General features: G+C 43.6%; 1 protein-coding gene and 1 long non-coding RNA gene across 2 annotated transcripts; one reads left to right on the forward strand and one right to left on the reverse strand.

Moving 5' to 3' along the window:
* Positions 1-819: 819 nt before the first annotated feature.
* LOC120039444 (endonuclease III-like protein 1) lies at positions 820-11,723 on the reverse strand. Its single transcript, XM_038984839.1, has 4 exons — positions 11,684-11,723; positions 8,015-8,077; positions 1,631-1,878; positions 820-1,447 (listed from the first exon to the last, which is right to left on the reverse strand). Exons 3-4 carry the CDS (start codon positions 1,843-1,845, stop codon positions 1,369-1,371), a joined length of 294 nt encoding a protein of 97 aa, XP_038840767.1. The 5' UTR covers positions 1,846-1,878; positions 8,015-8,077; positions 11,684-11,723; the 3' UTR covers positions 820-1,368.
* A 727-nt stretch (positions 11,724-12,450) lies between these two features.
* LOC120039445 lies at positions 12,451-14,123 on the forward strand. Its single transcript, XR_005475424.1, has 3 exons — positions 12,451-12,711; positions 13,663-13,750; positions 13,951-14,123. It is a non-coding gene; the product is annotated as an uncharacterized LOC120039445 (long non-coding RNA).
* The last annotated feature ends 289 nt before the right edge of the window (positions 14,124-14,412 follow it).

A 14,412-nucleotide genomic window follows, 5' to 3' on the forward strand; every position in this document is an offset into this window, starting at 1 on the left:
TGTGCAGTTTTGTCGCAATGCCACAGCTGTCAAGTTGAGGGCGCGTGCAATTGGCATGCTGACTGCAGAAATGTCTGCCAGAGCTGTTGCCAGAAAATTGAATCATTTCTCTACCATTTCCCGCATCCAGTGTCATTTTTAAAGAATTTCCCAGTACTTCCAACTGGCCTCGCGACCACGTGTAACCCTGCCAGCCCAGGAACTCCACATCCGGCTTCTTCACCTGCAGGACCGTCTGAGACCAGCCACCTGGACAGCTGATGAAACAGGAGTATTTCTGGCTGTAGTAAAGCCTTTTTGCGGGGGGGGAACCTCATTCTGATGGTCTGGCTCAGTGGGTGGGCCTGTGCCCTCCCATGGCTGTGCCCCTGCCCAGTCACATGTAATCCATAGATCAGGGCCTAATTGATTTGAATCGACTGCTTTCCTTATGAACTGTAACTCTGGAAAATCCTTGAAGTTGTTGCATGTATATTAATGGATAATATCAACTCACTTCAGTGGTCACTGTTAAGGGTGCAAATGATATCAAGTGTATTCTATCCATAAACTCAGATTAGGACCCTGACAGTCAGTTGGATCCAGTAAGGCAGTGGTCACCAAACCACCCTGTAGTCTCCTGAGGGAACTCAATCACTTGTGGCACTGAGTAACGGGGTTATACACTCGCATTGTTAATTCCACATCTTAGGCACTCTGGTATATCTGCAAGGACTGTCAGTGGTCGCTATTAGTTTTTGGAACAGAACATTTAAGTGCTGATTATTGTATGGGACAATATGCAAACGTGTTTGAGATCATTTGAAAAAAACAATTGAGTACATTTGTTTTTCAGTTTAATGAATTGGTTATTAGTTGATGTAAAAAATCTGAATGCAATGATTTGAAGGTAATTTTGGGTTGGGGTTGTGAAATTCTAGCAAAATAAATGGGGTCTGCAGAAATTCAGTCCAAAAATGGTCTCCCTGCTAAAGAAATTAATACCACTGGGCAAGTAGGAGTTACCACCATATCTCTAGTACCAGTCATTTCACATCAGTCAAGGGAAGTGACACGTGTACACTTTGGGAGGAAGGAGAGAGAATTGGGACCAGGTCCCTATATCTCTATAGGGATTCTACCCCCTTCTGTCATATCATGTAGAGAAGGTTTTGGCTTTGGACTTCCTCTTTCTGGGCAGCAGAGGAGGGGAGAGGGTGGTAGCCAGAGGTTCCTCTTTGACATGTGTGGCTGAGGAGGGGGGTGGTAACCCCAAACCAAGCTCCAGCTTAACCCTGGAGGTCTTGGGGGAGTGTGGTGAGCGAGGTGACCCAGCTGTAGGCCTCTTGGCTGGGGAGGCTTGATGGGTGGAGGGACAGCTGTGCTGGTTCAGACACACGGAGCAGAGGATTGACACACCTGTTGACCAAACCCCACCAGCAACCAGTTGATCTCACTCCATAGATCCCTGTGTCGGGGAAGAGAGAGGAAGATCATCAATCACCATCCCCGTCTTCATCAAAATCATGTCGGACAGAAATCACAAGGCCAAATGTTTCCCTTACCTGCTGTAAGGGATCTGATTGGCCAGTGACTGGTTAACGAGTGACCTGATGGGTCAGAGGTACAGGAAGTGGTGTTGTCTGGTTACCTTGGTAACCAGTCTTCCAGGGCCTTGCGTGTCTCCTCTGGGTTCTTGGTCCCACCTCTCGTCCATCCCAGCCGGTTGGAGATACGGTGGACGTGCCAGGCCTGGTGCCAGGCGATGTCCATGGCCAGGTGAGCCATCTTGGGTCCTACTCCAGGTAGTCGTACCAGGCCCTCCACTGTGTTAGGGATGTCCCCTCTAAACTCCCTCTGGAGCATCACTGACGTCTGCTTCAGGTACTTCACCTTGGTCTGGAGGAGGGGAGAAGACATGTCAAGGTTTCATTCATAAGTATTCACACCCCTTGACTTTTTCCAAATGGTACAGCCTGAATTTAAAATGGATTACACAGAGATTTGTTTGGTCACTGGCCTACCCACAATACCCCATAATGTCAAAGTGGAATTGTTTTTTTATTTATTACTTTTTTACAAATAAAAAGCTGAAATGTCTTGTCAATAGGTATTCAACCTCTTTGTTATGGCAAGCCTAAATAAATGTGCTGAACAAGTCACATAAGTTGCATGTACTCACTGTGTGCAGTAATGACTGTAATACCCCACACATAGAATTATCTGTAAGTTGCCTCAGTCGAGCAGTGAATTTCAAACACAGATTCAACCACAAAAACTAGGAAGGTTTTCTAATGGCTCACAGATTAGAGCAGATGGGTTGGTAGATGGGTAAAAATAAAAAGCAGATATTGAATATCTCAACATGGTGAAGTTATGAATTACACTTTGGATGGTGTGTCGATACACCCAGTCACTGCAAAGATACAGGCGTTCTTCCCAACTCAGTTGCCAGAGAGGAAGGAAGCTGCTCAGGGATTTTACCATGAGGCCAATGGTGACTTTAAAACAGTTACAGAGTTTAACAGCTGTGATAGGAGGGGATTCAATTATCTGTCCTGCGTTACCCCGGTGGAAGGAGTGTCCGGGATGTCTCTGGAGCCTGAGCCAGGTGCCACTTTCAAAGCCGGATCAAAACAAAGTGATGTAGGTCAAATCAAATCAAATTGTATTTGTCACATGCGCCGAATACAACAAGTGTAGACTTTATCGTGAAATGCTGACTTACAAGCCCTTAACCAACAGTGCAGTTCAAGAAGAAGAAAATATTGACCAAGTAGACTAAAATAAAAAGTAACACAATAACGAGGCTATATACAGGGGGCACCGGTACCGAGTCCACAGGCTAGTTGAGGTAATCATCATGGAGGTGGGGGCGAAGTGACTACGCATAGGTAACAAACAAACAGCGAATTGCAGCAGTGTACAAAAGTACGCGGAGTAATGTTAGTAAAACGTTTACTGTTGACAGGAGAACAAGAGGAGACAATAGGACGAGGTGGATAATTTTATAATAAGGCCGTTTAATTACATGTAAAGATATCTTAGTAAAATCTTGCAGCAAGGCTCTTTCAGTCTGACTCCTAGTGAATCGTCCGGAAAGAGGCCAGTTTCCAGAAATGTTCAGTACTATATAGACAACAAGCAAAGTAGGTAGATCTGCGAGTCCGGCCTTCCGATTGGTCGATCTGGGTCTTGGGTAGTCCTGATCAGGCCTGGTGTCCACGTTCCATTGGTTCCTGAGAGTTCTTTGTCCTGAGGTCCAACCATGGGTTGGGTGTGTCTGTGTGATTGTCATGGGGGAGGGGAATTGTGGGTGCCGTGTATATGTCCTATGTGTCCAGCATATGTCCAAGAGAAAGAGGGGGTGTGTATGTTGTGTCAACTTATAGGTAATGTTGAGAAGTTGTTAAAACAAGTTACCAATATCTAATACAATTTCTTACAAATCCCCCTCTTCACGTCTCACAAGAGACGTGACATAAAAGTATATAAAAGACAAAACTAAAGGATAAAATTTGTCAGAAGACAAATTTTTAATTCCCTCTCTTCACGTCTCACAAGAGACGTGACATAAAAGTATAAAAAGACAAAGCTATGGGATAAAATTTGTCAGAAGACAAATTTTTGATTCCCTCTCTTCACGTCTCACAAGAGACGTGACATAAAAGTATAAAAAGACAAAGCTATGGGATAAAATTTGTCAGAAGACAAATTTTTGATTCCCTCTCTTCACGTCTCACAAGAGACGTGACATAAAAGTATAAAAAGACAAAGCTATGGGATAAAATTTGTCAGAAGACAAATTTTTGATTCCCTCTCTTCACGTCTCACAAGAGACGTGACATAAAAGTATCTTAGTCCTCAAATAGATAGACAGGTCCAGCTTCCCCATCATCAAGCAATGGGAACATTTGGGCCCTTTCCTGATTAGGGTCTATGGCGGCAGTTATAACACAGCTACCAAGCGTGCGCGCACATGGAATGCAACAGCATCCACAAAGTACAAGAATGGCCGCAAAAACAGAAATTGATACTAGGATGGAGGAAACCAGCGTCTTATATTTACCAAAAGCATCCATCCATGAGTCCCACATAGTAGTGTCCACTCCAGAATGCTGTTTCATCTTACCATTAAGGGTACGAAGTCCCTCCAATGCTACAGTTAGACTCCCATCCGTAGCTGTGTTATTGGGAATGAAAGTACAACACTGTTCACCAAACATTGCACAGACCCCCCCCCGTTCAGCCAATAACATATCAACCGCGATTCTATTTTGAAATGCCATCAGGGACGTAGCTGCCAATTGTCCATGGACCGCCTCGAAGCCTTGTTGAGTCCAATTGCCCAGTTTCTGGACATTAAAATGAATGTAGTTAATTCTGTCCACATTTTTATTAACTGTACACCACCAACAAAATGATGATTCAAACCCAGCTGTCACTTGGTCCGCCAGTTTATATTCATCTGGCACCCCCTAGGGAGACCAATAGCATCAATGTAAGTTGAGTCGTAAATGAGCAAGGACCAAAAAGGAGACCACTCCAATAACTACCCCTGGAGTGGCCAACCACACATTAGTAAACCAAAAAACGAGAATATGTTAAACCCTCAGGTCCATCCCTCTATGCAACCTGTACCAGGTGGGCTCGTCGCCACCCGGGAACTTCAAACCTTCACAACAGGGAGGACAAACATCACTTTTTATTCATTCAACATCAACTACAGCAAACCAAGGGTCCTCCTCTGTCAGCCCACTCTCCTGCGGAAGCTCGTTTTCGTATCAGCCTCTCCAACTGGAGCATCAAGCAACGGCATCATACTAGAGGCTCCTTACACATCTGTAACAAACTTCTTCAAACAAGGTATGATACAGGCAACACAGAAATGAAAAACAACAACTAGTGTCAGAAATCCAGTAATCATCATCGCAGTGTACTTACCAAAACAACCACCCAGCCAGGGGAACAGTCCACTCTCCTCCACACCTGCAAGACCCTTCATCTCCACAGATAACCTTGCCAACCCACTCAGAGCTTTTGAAATGCTCCCATCCGGACTAGTATTGTTAGGAACAAACGTGCAACACTGTTCTACAATCTTTTTACATACACCTCCCTGGTTGGCCAGACTTATGTCCAGTGTTAGTCTATTGTGTCTACTGGTTTGTGAGGCAGCATCCAATTGTTCAGCCATCCCAGTAAGTCCTGTGTGGGTGTGTTTATAATTGATCCAGACCTTTTGTTTAACATCAACAATAGCTGGGCCAATGATGGGCATCAGATGCCACAGGCCATCATTCCTGGTTAATGTCTGGAATTCGTGGGGGACCCCTATTGGGACCCCCAACAGGTTGGTGTGCATGTTATCTGTACCCTCGGACCAAGGAGCGTCACGTTTCTGCCGTCTCCTGGGTTGGTCCCAAGCCTCTGTGTCCTGTGTAACTCCCAGAAGTTGATTAGCTATAATAATAGGCAACGGTGGTATCAGACTGGCCAAAACACATGAGCAACGACAATTTCCTTTCAAAAATGGGGTCACCCGCCTGGCAGGTCCACACATCCACCATACATCAGCAACACCTCTAGTTCCTAGTGGTATTAGTGATGCAGGTAGTAGCAGGGAGCCCTCCATAGTCTATACCGCTACCTGTGCCAGGGATACAGCTGTTATATCCCCCATATGCCTTAACTCCCCACGGTACCTTCTGGGGAGGGACCACTGGGAACACAAAACTCAGAGTTTTACACAGGGTTGAATTTGGCTCGAACTTTTCCAATATGCACATCCAACCTTCCCCATTACTTAGGACAAATGGGTGAGCAGCCAGAATAGGTCTGGCATGTCCACATACGACACAGTCTTTTCTATTAAGTGTTTTGTAGGCCAACCACATATTCTCCCTTTCCTCATAACCAGTTTCCGTCCCCAAATGTTCACTATCTGAGATGTCTTTTATATTTATTATCTGTACCGGATTGGAGAGCTTAGGTGGTGGTGTGGGACTTGGTCTTGAAGTGGTGGAGGAGGCCGGCTGAACCCTGGTCCGTTGAAACTGGTGGTGGTTCTGGCAGCACTGCGATGGTATCATCCCCATCGTATCCTGATCAGACAGCTCAGGACTACAAGCAGTCCTGTAAAACCCCACCCTCTCCCAGAGAACACATCATCAGCCAGAGACCAAGCAACACTTTCACTTCTATGAACGAACACAGTGAGGAAAGGTCGGGGGCAGGGAATTCTTCATTAAGGAGTTGATCCCCGAGCTCTATTAGCAACGGTTCTTCTCCTTAACTCTGTGATCATTCGGCAGTGTCAGTGTGTCTCACCCTCCAAGTGCGATATGCCCCCAGGTCGAGTGATTCACCTTCTCCCTTAATTCACCTGCAATGTATAAACTCTTGGACATACAGGTTTGGTTAGCAAACAGTTCCTCATTTGTTCTTTCTGATTATATATTTAACTTCTATGCCTATTTTTTTTTAGCTATAAATGTTTAATTTTAAATAAGTTTATTATCCAATAGGCCCCATCCTTTCCTAGTCCACAATGTACCCTCCTTCGTTTGATACCTGGCTCTGGCCAGGTATCAACCTTACCTACTCTAAATAATAACTTAGTACATCATATTCTAGGAACGTCCCTTTTATTCCCCGCATATCCAATTCTCCCTTGGGCGTACATTCATATCTATTCTTTTCCAATTCTCTGTCAAGTGACTTATCTACTTTGAAATGTATCTGTGCTGCTTATATATGTTAACCCCTTTCTCTCCTATCTTATTTCACAGCCTACCTTGCTCATTTCCTGGTCCACCCTCCCCACTCTGCTCTCAAACCTTCAAGGTCTCAACAGTGCGGGGTAGACCCATCTGTCTGCCTTTTTCTATGTGTTCCTTTACAATATTAACTAAGTGTCTCACTGTTTTGACTTTATCTGCATGGATTTAAAAATAACCACAGGTCTTATAGTGTCAATCTCTAAAGTCCTAACATAACCTTAATTAACCTATCTCTATCTTCTAATGGCCAATACAAATGCTTACCTTATGGTCAAGAGTTATAAACTCTATTATAATCAATTTACCTCAAAACTAGTATCCCAAATGACACAATCTCATTATTCTCACCACATTTCCCCGCGAGTGATCAAGTCGCCGGAAAATGCAATGAAAACAGAAAACAGGTCAAAATGTTACACCTACATTCGTGTTCCATATCTAAACATACCAAAAGAACCCTTTATCTTCTCAAAGTCCCTTGCCTAAATAAAACTCAGAAAGTAAAACTCCTATTCCCATATGAGTGTATTCTTTTAAGATATCTTATCTCTGGGTACACGGAAACCCTTAACCTTAATGTTTACTCCAAAAAACAAAATTATGTCACCAGCATTCAACCAGTCGGCTGGGAGACCATTTGGGTGCTGCAATACTGCCATCTTCTGTCCATTCTCTGCATAGCTCTCCACCCACTCTTATTCAACCTTCTCAATTTGAGCCATATTAGTTTCTTATTTTAACTATTGTTTTCTAAATTTTTAATTTTTTTAAATTTTTTAATCTATTATTACCTAGTTAGACTAGAGTGTCCGTGACATACATCCATGGGGATCCGGTTATAGTTATTCTATTAACCATGTGAAAGTGCCCAGGGACACCCCAAATGTCAGTAGGAATATCACAAATAAGGGGCCAGATATCCCTAGCCTTGCCCAGGGAGGGAGAAATATCCCTCTAACTGGGCGAGGTTCCTTTATCAGGGGAGGCGGAGTTTGATTCCGCATCACCTGAGTCAGAAATGTCTTCATTTGGAATCGAATTTAAGCTGTTTAAATCAGCTCTGACTTCTGTCAGTGTTCTAGAAGGGATTGGGGCTGGAGTGCAATGTGTGAGGTGGTGCCAAGGTGCGCCTGATTTACCTTTGACCTGGACTGAGTGTGAAGTAACCTCCCTCACTTCGTACTGTCCAGTCCACCTGGGTTCTAGCCACTTTCTCTTGTGGACATTAACCCCACCCAGTCACCAATTTTTACCTTCCGTGTGCCAGATCTCCCTTCTGCTTCCCCGTTGGACCTTATGAATCTGTGTGGAGAGAGCTGCAGAAAGTTCCGTCAATTATCAAACATTACAATTTGTTGTACATCAAGGGCGGGCATATGACCTCCCTTCCTTGGTGGACCAAGCATGACTCCTCCAGCCATTGTCTCATGAGGAGAGAGATGGGTGCCTGCACCTGGAGAGGCTATCATGGCCAGCAACGCCAGGGGCAGGACTTCAACCCAAATCAACTTCAAACCTGCATATACATTTGATTGGCGCGTTCCACGAGACTTATGAGATTGTGGCCTGTACACTAACCCCATCATTAAACAACAATCAGTTGACATTTACACATCCGACCCTATTGGTACATGGAGCGTTTGTCATTAAACAATACACATGAGTTCGGTTTGCAGCCACTTAATGACCTATTTTGCATCCTCCCCTGCTGTTGGTATTGCCTCAACCCATTTAGAGAACCTGTCTACCATAACTAACAGGTACCTTTTTCCATTTGTCACATTGTCTTTCCCCATATCTGTGTGTGTTGGTGAGTGGTTCGTTCCCCAGGTCAGGTCTCCGTTTCAGTTCCTGTGCAGCTCTTTCTGCACAGGAGTGGGGTAGACCTTCAGCATTGAGTGCGTCTGCCATGTTTTTTTCAGTGTTGACAAATGTGATGTGTGATTGTGTGCATTTATTCTGGATTTTCGTTTTCCTTTCAGCGCTGAACGTGAATTCTTTGCTCATCAGATATGCTGCAACCCCATGGTGGGTGTGGATTTCCCATGGATGGCACATTATCATGTGGGCTGTTTTTCCAATAGCTTTTGCCACTGCAGCCACATACCTGGAGCATGTGATTTGTCCTTCTTCAATGTGGCCCAGTTTGGAGGAGTGATACATCAACACTCTACTCTCCCCCTCTAGGTTCTGGAAAAGGATGGATGATGTAAATCCTTCTTTTTCAGAAACATCCAGATGGAACTTGTTGTTTTTTTTTTAGTCAGGTGCTGTTAGGGCTACTGCCACTTAGAGATCTGTTTTCAAGAGTGCAAAAGCCTTTGATGCTTCAGTAGTCCAGGTCAATGATGAGTGTAGGTTAGTGGTGAGCAGCTTCAGGGCCATGGGGCATATTCGTCAGCCATGCCCTGAAAAGGGGGAGGTGATTGCTGATTCGGGTCTGGATTGGGGTGATTGTATGCGGGTTGAAGGGCCGCACGTGGTTGATACATCATTGGCCTGACTCCCCCTTGGTCTAGGGGCGTATCCTCGTCCCCTTTTGGCCAGAAACTGGCTTTGGGCCGGGGTTATTGGGTGTGGACACTGTCGCACCATATGCCCAGCTTGTTTACAATTATGACAGCTTCCATAAGATCCAGAGTACCTCTGGGGCTGTCCCCATGTGGGTGAATAGTTTGATTGTGGTAGTGGGTAGTAGGGTTGTAGTGGTGGTTCCGACGAAGGGTATGGCTGAAGCGGGTAGGCATACGGCAGTTGGAATGGCTGCTCCTGGGGTGGGTGTATAGGTGGTCCCTGCTGGGTGAAGATGGGTAGTTGTTGTTGCTGTATCATTCGGGAAACAGTTTTTTCAATGATTTGTGAGATTTCTTGTTGGTCTTCAGCCACCATCTGTTTCTTGGGTTTCTCTCCTTTCTGGGCCTCTTTCAATTGTAGTTTCAAAAGTTGTACCTGTAGGGACTGGATTTGTGTTTCAGCCCCTCCCTTATCCTTATTGTATTGGGTAATGTGGTGATGCACATGGGAGTTGAACTGAGCCTGGGGAATTGCCATTAACCCCACAGTGCCCCTGAGATGGGTTGGGGCCGATGGGGCTGCTGTGGTGGTAGGTGGGGCGTCATTATTGTTGGGCCTGCCCTCTTTGGTGTCAGTTGGTGCTCCAGTGACCACTCCCATCGTATCAGGTTTCCGGTAAGGGAGAGCTTTCCTAATTTCCTCAATTGCCCATAAACCTATTCTCATCTCAGCCTGTGCCTTTTCCCTTTGCTTTGTCCCTTCTTTTTTAAATAAGTGACTCTTATTCTTATCAACTTCACATTCTATCCCTTGCTTCACTGCTTCCTCCAATTCTTTCTCCATAATGAGGAGTTGCCCTTTTGATGGGGCGACTCCACTAAGGAAACCTGTTTGAGTCCATCTCAGCCTCACTTCCTCCCAAATCTTTTTAACGGGTTTGTAGTGTAATTTCCCGCCTGCTCTGTCTTTCATTCTCTGATCTAAATATTCGTTGAATTTGTGTTTGGGGACGATAGTCGTGGTCATTTTGTCGTTAAGCTATGTCTGGGTCTATTATTATCTTTGTATACTTTAGCCCGTTACTGATCGAAACCAGCGATGTGTTTTTCTTCCCCTAACCTCCCCCAGTCTCGTGTCCGACTCGCGTGGACAAAGGATTTTATTGCCGTGTATTCGATGAATTATTTTCGTTTTCCAACAATATTTCAGCTATATCTCTTTGAAACAATATACGAATATATTCACGCGCTCCTGTTATAATTGGAATGACAGTTTTAGGTACTTTTAATAAAAGATATTATTGCTTTTCGCTAATTTAATTAATTAAATACTTTGGCAAAATATTTCAGAAGTGTCCTTTGGGGACAATATACTAGTAATTCAGGCGCTCCTGATATAATTGGAATGGCAATTATATGATATATAATTCGAAAGATATTATTTCTATTAACTTTTCCGATTAATTTGAACTTTTTCCGATTAATTAAATACTTTGCCAAAACATTTCAGAAATTTCCTTTGGGGACAATATACTAGTAATTCACGCGCTTCTATAATAATTCTCAAATTGATTCTAACCCTTAGAGATTTATCAACAGCAGGAGAGGGAAAAATCCGGTCAACTCATCAGCAGAAAATAGTTGCTTCACAGCAATATATACACATCGACACGGCGGTCACTTTATCACAGCCTCAACTAGCATATGGCTAGTTAGTAGCAATTGGTCTCGTGGAACGTTCAATCCCCCACATTGCGACAACACAACTTACACATACAATTACAACACAACTTACACATGCAATATCACATTAGATTTCTCACGTAACACCTAGCTAAGTATAGCTACTGCACGACTATTTGAAAACACATTAGATTTCTCACGTAACACCTAGCTAAGTATAGCTACTGCACGACTATTTGAAAACGTATGGATTCTTCACGGTACCCCTATCTGATCGACTGTCAAATATGGCCCGACTGTGTGAATCGTTATATATTTTTTTTTTTTTTTTTTTTTTTTTTTTTTTTTATGGGTCTTCACGGTAACACCTAGCTGATTTGCCAAATCTAACTACTGCCCGGCTATTTGGATCCCATCTTTTAATTATGGATTCTTCACGGTAACCCCTACCTGATCGACTGTCAAATATGGCCCGACTATGTGAATCGTTATAAAGCTTATTCTTCACTGTACACCTACTCGATCAGCATACCGCGTAGTGCCAGACTATGTGAATAAGTCTTTGACCTATTAATACTTAGATATCTGTACACAATGCCTTAAATTCTAAACAATTCCACATAAATTTAGCAAGAATTCACACTCACCACAGTACTCCTGATCATTGAATTTAGATATTGGCTATAATACAATATACAGATTTTGGTTAAACGGGCATCTGCTCACCTCTTTAGTTTCGAGCTCTTTGATCAGTTTCCTGTGTGGGTTGAATCGCGATTCTCCCTCAAAGGTCACCTCTCCTCTGGATAAATTTCTCCCTCTCGTCTCCTGTCCGATGGATTTTCTATTGGGCCGAATACAAATATGTTTTGACCATCCTCTGCTTCCAAGTTTGTTAGTAAAACGTTTACTGTTGACAGGAGAACAAGAGGAGACAATAGGACGAGGTGGATAATTTTATAATAAGGCCGTTTAATTACATGTAAAGATATCTTAGTAAAATCTTGCAGCAAGGCTCTTTCAGTCTGACTCCTAGTGAATCGTCCGGAAAGAGGCCAGTTGCCAGAAATGTTCAGTACTATATAGACAACAAGCAAAGTAGGTAGATCTGCGAGTCCGGCCTTCCGATTGGTCGATCTGGGTCTTGGGTAGTCCTGATCAGGCCTGGTGTCCACGTTCCATTGGTTCCTGAGAGTTCTTTGTCCTGAGGTCCAACCATGGGTTGGGTGTGTCTGTGTGATTGTCATGGGGGAGGGGAATTGTGGGTGCCGTGTATATGTCCTATGTGTCCAGCATATGTCCAAGAGAAAGAGGGGGTGTGTATGTTGTGTCAACTTATAGGTAATGTTGAGAAGTTGTTAAAACAAGTTACCAATATCTAATACAATTTCTTACAGTAATGATTTAGGATTCGAAGTTTCCATATGCATAGGCCTAAAAGTGTTTGGTCTTGATAAAAAAAAAAAACATATGTGCTTCAGCTGCCTTCCCAATGTTTGAAAATGCAAACATTTGACGGATAGAAAACATGTTGTAGACCTATGTTCCTGAATTACTATACGCACCATGCTGCCTTGTTGACAATATGATCGCGCATTTGAAATGGCCGTTCAGTCTAATCGAACTCCCTGAATATCCAGCAGGTGCGAGCGCTTAGTAATTAGAGAAAAAAAGTCCGTAACTAAGGATATTTATAGGGACATGACCGACGGGGGAGATTTACGTTCGACTGAGTCCACAAACAACCCGCTGCGGTGAGTATGCCTAGGTCACAGGTGCTATAGCAACTTGTGTTGCAATCATATACCCAAAACAACAGTTAAAAAAAACAAACTTGCATCTGGTCTTAGCAACAGAATACTTTCTCCTAGTGCACGCTAGTTTCTAGCCCGATATATTGTAACTCGGTCTAGAAGTAACACTAACCTACATGCAATTGAGCCTTTTTACCGACCTGTGTCTGCAGCCTGGTCTCATGGACTGTACGTAACATAGTAAAAGTATATCTGCCAGACTGAAATCTGTATGAAATGGTAAGTTTGGTATTTTTACAGGAGACTGACAGCTACTTAAGGCAAAAACCAAAAGGGTGGAGGGGTGGGTGTAATAAAACTGACGTATAACATTTTGGGTAATAAGCAACTTCATCTACTTTGGAACTACTTAGCTAAAAGGGTTAAGGTTAGCCAACATGCTAATTAACTTTACTCCTAATGTTTAGCCTAGATAATGTTAGCTACCTAGCTCATGTTGGCCACAACAAATTGGGATTTGTAAGATGTACATTTTTTAACATATCATATGAAATGGATGATGGACATCCACAAATGTAATATATCATACTAGAGTGTTTCAGTTTTGCGTACAAAATGGTCTGAGACTAGGTTGGTGCCTGTTTGGTGTTGCTTCTCCCTGTCTGGTGGTATGTCAGTGGGTAGATGCTTCTGATATGGTTTGCAGTTCCCAGGAAAGAATTTTAAATTCAATTGTTTGGTCTCTCACCCCCTTCCCTGTAGAATTGTATTTTATTAGCCAACCCTTAACCTAATTCTCCCAACCTGCTGTGTATGAATTCACCTATAAGGTTAGAACTATTGACAATCTGTATCCCATCTAGACACAACCTGTGTACAGTGCAGTAGGCAGGTCTTCCATGTAGGAATACTGGGTCATAACAGACTTGGTGGTTTATTCTTCTCCTTTAGTCATGGTTCTTCCTGGGCTTCAGGTTTGGAGATGGATACTCTTTGCCTGCATTCACTGGCTTTGTGTCTGTCAAGAGACTCCAAGACCGTAAGTCAATCTGCACTCACAAGTTAGAATTTAGTGATCAGACTTGCTTCTCTCGTCTGGGTTTAATCTTCTTTTAGAGCAATTTTTCATCTACCCTTTCTGCAGATCTTTATCCCCCTGTGTATTTCACCTGGCTTTGTGTTTGGAGGTATCCTGTCTTTGGGTAGTGATTTTCCTGTTGCCGGGTGTTTTCTCTGTAGGGTTTACATGGTAGCCATTCCTGCAGTGATCCAGGCAGGCTCAGAGGCCAAGCTTTGTGCCAGCCTTCTGCAGCCCAACGAGACCCTGGTCATGACCGTATCTCTGATGGCCGACGGGCAGAACAAGAGACTTCTCCACCAGAGTTCTGACCAAGAGTTTCACCGCTGTTTCCAGTTTCAGGTCAGCCCAGCACTGGTGGACATCTAGAGCCATTCCAATAAGAGTGTACTGTACTGCTCAGCTGTGATGCATCGCTTAGGTTCTTTGTGCAATGCCAGCTTATTTTATGGGTAATGTCAGTGGTGGCCTACCAGAACTTTTCTGTGATTCAGGCTCCAATTTGTACCAGGTTTTGATTGAATGCTTGTCTATACTATCGAGACAATTTATATTTTTGCGACGTGCATAATGTGATCCCTGCAGGAGTTAAACGCTCTACCTTGAAGTTGCTAGTGGCACGC

This window comes from Salvelinus namaycush, unplaced genomic scaffold (assembly GCF_016432855.1).
Source record: "Salvelinus namaycush isolate Seneca unplaced genomic scaffold, SaNama_1.0 Scaffold2710, whole genome shotgun sequence".
NCBI lineage: Eukaryota > Metazoa > Chordata > Actinopteri > Salmoniformes > Salmonidae > Salvelinus > Salvelinus namaycush.